This window comes from Epinephelus moara, chromosome 20, assembly GCF_006386435.1.
Source record: "Epinephelus moara isolate mb chromosome 20, YSFRI_EMoa_1.0, whole genome shotgun sequence".
Taxonomy (NCBI): domain Eukaryota; kingdom Metazoa; phylum Chordata; class Actinopteri; order Perciformes; family Serranidae; genus Epinephelus; species Epinephelus moara.
Window position 1 is genome coordinate 17,024,078 of NC_065525.1, and position 7,050 is coordinate 17,031,127.

A 7,050-nucleotide genomic window follows, 5' to 3' on the forward strand; every position below is an offset into this window, starting at 1 on the left:
AGTTTATATATTAGTATGTTTTAGTATTTATAAAGCACCTCTTATACAAGAAATGCAGCACAAAGTGCTTTACAATAAGGGCATTATAAGCAGTGAGACTTCACTTGAAAATAGACATCATAAGTAAAAATAAAAAGTATAAATCATAAAATCAAGTAAAATACAATATGTTAAAAGAGTTAAAATATTAAAAGAGTAGCGTGAAGTGTAAAAAGAAAGAGTGTTAGACCTATACTTGGAAAGTCAGAGCTAGTTAAAGGCTTAAGTGAAGGAAATTCAGACAAAACTTTTTCCCTGATGAAAGTTGTGCCATTTTTTTGACAGGTAACAGGTTATTATTTGTAGTTAACACCATGATATAATGTTATAACTGATTACTAAGTATTTCCAGACATCCTGATTTGACATGTTACTGTAATGTTAGAAAAAGCACAGATGTAAATAATAAAATGAGTGATGGCTGAATTTAACATGTAGATGCTTCAGTTTGAGGGTCCTCATACTGTACATGCCAACTCACATCACACTGTCACTGCTTAGTTGGACACTTGAATAAAACAGATCCATCATTCATGTCTGCTGTGAAAAAGCCTGTCGTTGTGTGTAGAATTAATTCAAGTAAACAACTGGGTGGTCAGTCATTTAAAATCACTGTAGCAAAACATCTTTATTAGGCCAAAGTACAAATCATACATAACATTAACTATACATTTCAGTGATACACACAGTAGCACAGACATTTGTAACTGGGACAAACCCCACATAGATTGTCCTCTATATGCAGAACGTAAACAGCACAGTCCAGTCCTCAGCTGAATCTCAGCTCATTTTCCAGTCCATAGATCTTAGCCTTCAGCGCCATCAGCTCACCCTGAACCTTCTTCGTCCTGCTGTTGGTCTGACGTACCTCATGCAGAATGGCTAAGTCCTGATTGGGCCCAATATTCAGAGTAACCTGAAACAGTGGATACATATACATCAGGTTAAACGGGATAAATATTAACCACAATATCAGCAGCAAGCAAGGCTGAATGCCGCAATCGTGAAACTATTTCTCTTTGTATTTTTCTTTAGGAGGGAATAATGACCTTGAGGAGTTGTTTTTCTACATCCTTGAATTTCTGCCTGAGGTTCTTCAGGTCTGTCTTGAAGCCCTCCACCTCCATGGCCCTCCTCTTCTCCAGCGCCTCATAACGCTGAGTCATCAGCTGAAGACGCTTGGCCATTTTGTCTGAACGCTCCTGCACACATAAAGATGAAGATATCAGTGACGAGAAACTTGAGGCTCGCCATAAAATATAAACAATCAATCAGAGATATGTATGAAGATTTTACAGACATAAGCACTGGTCCAACTGTGGTACCTTAAATATTTCCCTGCCCACATCACCCTCCTCTCTGATTTGGCACAGTTCTGTTTCCATTGCAGTACACTGCTCCCTGTACATCTCTGCCAGACGGTGGGCTTGCTTCAGATCCTCCTGCATTGCCTGATGACATAGATTAATTTATAAAGTACATAAAAAACATAAATAAAATAAAAAACAGGAAAGATTGTCTTCAGAAAAAAATGAACAAATATTACTTTTAGCTCCTCCTTGTGTGTCTTCTGTATCTCTGGCTGAAGCCGGAGAAGCGGGGCTGTGCTGCTGCTGGGCTGCCACGTTCGGCCCGGCTCTGCACCAGCAGACCCAGTCTTCCTCAGACGGTTGTGGCAGGTGTCCAGCTCCCTCAGCAGCCGGTCCTTCTCCACCATCCAGCTCTTCTCATGAGTCCGTGTGTCAAACTTTAGCTGTAAGAAATCTTTGGTGCTCTCATACAACAGGTTCTGGGTTCGCTGGAGCCTGAGGGGTCACATGTGAGAAGAATGGCGAGTTACACATTGAAGTGAGGCTAATGAACAGATTTATTATCATTAAAAGTGATGAGTATAACCACAGAGAAATGTAAAATAAGTCATGATCCATCTTTCATAACATGAAAGAGGGTGTTGAAAGAACACCATTCCTAAAATACACTCAGCTGTAGGTAGTACAGTAGTGGTGAACAACAAAAAACACAGACTCACTTGTCAGTCAGAGCTGTGATTCGCTCCTCATCTCTCTGCCGTTGTGCCTGTGCCTCCTCTGTTTTAATCCGTCGATCCTCCAGCAGAGACTCTACCTGCTCTTTAGCCAGACGGGTCTGTTCCTCCATCTGAGCCTGCAGAGCCTCCACCTGAAACATCACCCACAAAAATAATAGCTTGAAGCACTCATCACCAAAACCATGGAGACAGGAGAAACATCCATTTGTTGGACATTTCGGTCATAAAAAGGACTATTGACTTGTGATGTGTAAGTATATTTGTGAGAGATTCCAGCACATAAATCCCATTACCTGCATTCAGGAAGTGGACACCTGGACCTACCTGTAGTAACAACGTCTGGTTATCGTTCTTGTATTGTTCCAGGCTCTCTCCATTTACCCCGTCTGCTGATTTTGTTCTCCTGCTACTCTCTGCTGAAACAGACATGAACAGACATCAACACGGAAATATTTCTTTAATCATTAGACAAAATGAAAATAATAATAAATGTAGAAAAGGCATTTGCAAAAAAATGTTTTCAAACCTTTCCTGGTTGAAGCAGGTCTTAACTTTGTTGGCCTGAGATTGAGATGTTCCTCCAAGCTGGACTCAACGTTCCTCTGTGTGACAGTGACCTGAAATACAGTGATGATATACAGTCATCTTCAAAACATTGATTTTATCTTTGTCTTTTTTCCTGGCACACACCACTGATTTCACATTTGAATAAACTCATTTTTTGTTAACCCACAAAGAAAGAGAAAACTTTCATATTTGTTCTAGTTTTATTGTAATTGATAAATGTGACTGAGTCATTCAAATGTGCATGCAAATGTCTGTGGGAACAATTTATAGGCTCTATACAGCACAGGTAAATGGTAGAAATAAGCAATGAGTATTCCCTCATCAGTTTGCTTTTATGTGGAACAAAGTACAGTAATGACACTCAATGAAAAATCTGTTTCGAAATGTAGAAAAATGAGATTGGGGTGATGTGATGGGTTAGTCAACTTTTTTCCACTGTAGATATTTGGGAAAATACAGGTGTAACTAATCACATAAACACTGTCTCTATTCCATGTAGGTGTACATGCATTTATAGGGTGGTTAATTGCACCTGTGTGTTACAAGTCAGGATGTTATCTCTATAAACAGATATCTGCATATGTATGCAAAATCTGAATGCAACGGGCCATGATTTTGATATCTGAAGCTTTCTGGTTTCTGTTTATACTCTGAGTAGTACTGACCAAACACATGCCGATAAAAGGCCCATATGGAAAGCAAGAGGGGTTGAACACATTGGTTGAAATACTCGCTGTTGCCCCCGGAGGCTAATCATTGTAAGACTGATAGTCGATGGGTTCAGAGATTGATGATAAAGTAAACGTGTACCTTGTGAGGAGGTTCCCGGTGGAAATATGTGATCTCTCCTGCGTCAGGACCCACAAGGGCAAGAAGGTGCTGGATCTTCTTCCTGTCCTCCAACTCTCTGTGCAACAGTGACTTAAGTTAGATAGCTTCATACAGAAGTGCTAAGGAAAAAAAATGATAATACAATACTGACAACACATATTCAAGGCCCTGCACGCCCACACAGGCTGATTAGATCTTATTAGTCTGTGCATGCCTACACATCCTTGTGAAGAGGTCTGATCAGGCAAGTAAAACACCTGTATGGATGTACCATAGGCATGTGTAAGGACTTTAAATATTCAGAAATAATATAGCTTGTCCCATAGCCCAGCAACCTATTACTATTAATATCTAATAAGCCTTTTTTACACAGCAGGCATTTTGATTTCTAATATCAGCAAGCACAGGTATAACTACAAATATTATTGATGACTCCATTCCATTTAAGTGTCCCAGTGCGCCCTGTCAGTGATCAAACATGTATTATAGCAGAGTCATGGATCTGGAACACCTAAATGGAAAGCAAGCCCTAATTAATGTTATTAATTACACCTGTGCTAACATGTTAAAATATCTGCTGGTTTCATCATTAACCATGCACCCACCTGATCTTAAGTCGGTCATTTTCTGCATAAAGCCGAAGAGACTGTTCTCTCTCTTGGAAAAGGTAGACCTGCATGTCACTCAGTGCATTTTGCAGCTCTGCAATCTCTCCCTCGCGCTGTCGTACCTCCCACTGTAGTTTATGCTGAGAGGATATTAAAGATGGAGACGAGATCAATTAAAACCAGCAAATATACCCTCCCATACCTGAAAAGCAACGTTACATACAAAGCAATCACATACGACTCCTAGCTGCGTCTCACCTGGTCCTCTGTGATGCCTTTGTACTTCTCCAGCATCTGCAGCAGCTCCTCGTGTTCTCCGTCAAACTGGGCGATCTTCTGTCTGTAGAACTCCAGTAGCTCCCTGGAAGGACGCAGGTAAGCCAGCCGCTCATTGATGGGGGGAAGTGGGGAGTCAGGCTCTCGACCAGGGGTACGTCTGTTGGCTCTGAAGTAAATAAAAAAAGTCCTGTGCATAAGCAGTATATATTTGCAGCAAATTTTAGAAGCAGCGGTACTGAATGATTGCCCAGGCAGTTAAACCCACTTATTGAGTGAGACTAAATCCATGCGGGATAATCAGACTTAGGACTGTAAGAGTAGGGAACCAGACTATAAGTCTAAGCTTCATTCAGGGAGATTACAGTTAAAAGCATTACGTCCTTATCACAATGCACACTCTCAGTGCTACAACAAATTTTCTCTTGCAGACAGACCACAAAAAACTGTGTGTCCTCCTGTGTGTTGACTACATAATCTTACCTGTGTGGTGTTGCATCTTTTGTTGGAGATCCCATCTCAGCACAAAACACTGAAAACAAAGGTGAAAAGATAAGTGGCTGTCACTAATACTAAAAAAAGTTTTGATATTGGAAGTTGAAGAATTCTGTAGCCAACTCAATACCAAGAAGCCACACAGACAAAGATGTGCATATCAAGTAAGGTGAGCAGGAGCCAGCTTTGCATAGAATACACATGTTAACACAGAGATGTCATCTAGGGGGTGCCCCTGTGAGAAATTGTTATTAGCTGAATATTTAAATATTAGGGTTTGTTATTTATGAGAGGAAACGGGGTGGTGCAAAAAAGGGGGAGGCATGTCAAATATTTTTTTAGCACCCCCTCCTCTTTAGTTTGGCTTTGGGGAGGGGCACAAAATTAAATGGTTGTATTTTGTATTTATTTTACTGACAATTCTTAAAGAAAACATGCCTTCAAAAATTGCCCACTGGTGGGTTTGGAAAGTATGTTTTCTTTAAAAATCACCAAAATTATATCATTTACAACAGAAAAACAGAAATGATAGTTAGATTTTAAAATTTCTGACATTTCTGGACACATCATGAACAACCAACGTTTCCCTCTAAAAAAAAAAAGAAAAAGATGAAAAAAAACATAACCAAATCTCTTTATTGTCCCAAACGGGAAATTTGTTTTGGGCACATAGTGCGACATAGCTGCATGGCAGATACAACGATCATATACAAACAAGACACACAGTAGACAACGCTGTAGTACAGCAAGACGCAGATTTGAATAACATAATTGTGCAATCAGGACTACTGGTTGAAATGAATACATCATCTTCATCATAACAGGTAGGGCTAAAAGAATAAAAGATCCTTAAGGTTGTACTAGCCCAGGAAATAATCATAAAAAGTGCAATAAAAACTGTAATATAAGTAGTGCAAATAAAATACAGTAGTGCAAATTAAACTGTTGCAAATAAAAACTGAAGTGCGAGTACGAACGTATCAAAGTGTGCAACAGGTCAATAGCCACAATAGCAGCACCGCAGGGCCAACAATGAAGAGAGTGGCATAACCAAAAGAACATTACAAGAAGAAGAAAAACAATATATATGAGAGAGGTGTCAGGTACACCTTGTTAAAATTTGGCAAAAAGAGTTTGCACTGACTAACAGGTATGCACAACAAGAGTGGGAAACTGAGGGTTTTTAAACTCCAGAATTTGTTCTTCAACTTTTAGTTTTAAATATCTGACAACTAATTTAAGATGGTGGGAGGGTCATGTATTTTCTGCAAGTCACTCTGGGAAGCTCAAGGAAAATATCTGTAGCTTTGAGGAGGAGGGTTAAAAAATAAATAAAAAACAAAACAAAATAAAGCCATCCCTTCTTTTGACAAGTAAAGAACAGTCCCTTACAAGACGGTTGCCATCTTTTATACTCATTAAGATTGTTATAGGTTCTTGTTTTATGCATTTTCTTTGTTTCATCTTGCTAAATCAGTGATGTGTAGTCTCAGCTGTAACAAATATCACTTGAGTTCCAAGGAAATCCATAATATTTTTAATTCTAAACTATTTTTGATCAGTATTTTATGTTATAAAACACTGAATAAACGAATATAATAACTAAACAATTCTTGGTGGGATTTGCCAATAATCCCGAAGAGGTGTCTGGATATAGCTGTTAGGTTATGGTCTGTACAGGACAAGTAACAGGTAAGTTGGTAAAATGTGTAACACACACAGTACAAAACAACCTGATGTCCACCGTGTATTTCAGTTGCCATGGGTTGGGCGCCAGGGGGAGCGGGACGTTTAAAAACTAAGTCTACTAAGCTTAGAAGTTGCACTAAACACATATTCAGCCAAAAGACAACTCAACTCAGTTGTGTACACAGAAGTTGTAGCGTCACTATATGAGAAACACAAAATAAACACTTCCATTCCCTTTGCAAATATAACGTTTGTCTCTGTCATGATATGCTGATAGTTAAACTACAGATTTAGCGAACATAAAGTCACCAAATAACAGTGTAGCAATATAGTTATAATAATTCTATCTCTGGTGTTTTTACTTACATACTAGTACATTTTACATACCCACAGTTTCCCAAAACACACACCTCTTTGGTCAGGGCAGCAGAGTTGTTCGTTGCTATCAAGCTTTTGAAACCCGGAAGTCTACGCCTCTTTTTCTTCTTCGTGGGAAAT

The 7,050-nt window shown here is 39.2% G+C and overlaps 1 protein-coding gene across 4 annotated transcripts; it reads right to left on the reverse strand.

Moving 5' to 3' along the window:
• Nucleotides 1-648: 648 nt before the first annotated feature.
• ccdc77 (coiled-coil domain containing 77) lies at nt 649-7,043 on the reverse strand. Of its 4 annotated transcripts, none has more exons than XM_050072524.1 (12): nt 6,963-7,043; nt 4,852-4,900; nt 4,351-4,537; nt 4,090-4,232; nt 3,464-3,560; nt 2,613-2,703; nt 2,411-2,502; nt 2,069-2,217; nt 1,586-1,844; nt 1,365-1,490; nt 1,089-1,241; nt 649-955 (listed from the first exon to the last, which is right to left on the reverse strand). In XM_050072524.1, the coding sequence occupies exons 2-12, from the start codon at nt 4,884-4,886 to the stop codon at nt 809-811; spliced, it is 1,479 nt and encodes a 492-aa protein (XP_049928481.1). In that variant the 5' UTR covers nt 4,887-4,900; nt 6,963-7,043; the 3' UTR covers nt 649-808. The 4 variants fall into 4 exon arrangements, with proteins under 4 accessions (XP_049928481.1, XP_049928483.1, XP_049928480.1 ...); XM_050072526.1 differs by having other exon boundaries at nt 2,411-2,499; nt 6,940-7,023; XM_050072523.1 differs by having other exon boundaries at nt 6,940-7,023.
• Nucleotides 7,044-7,050: the final 7 nt, after the last annotated feature.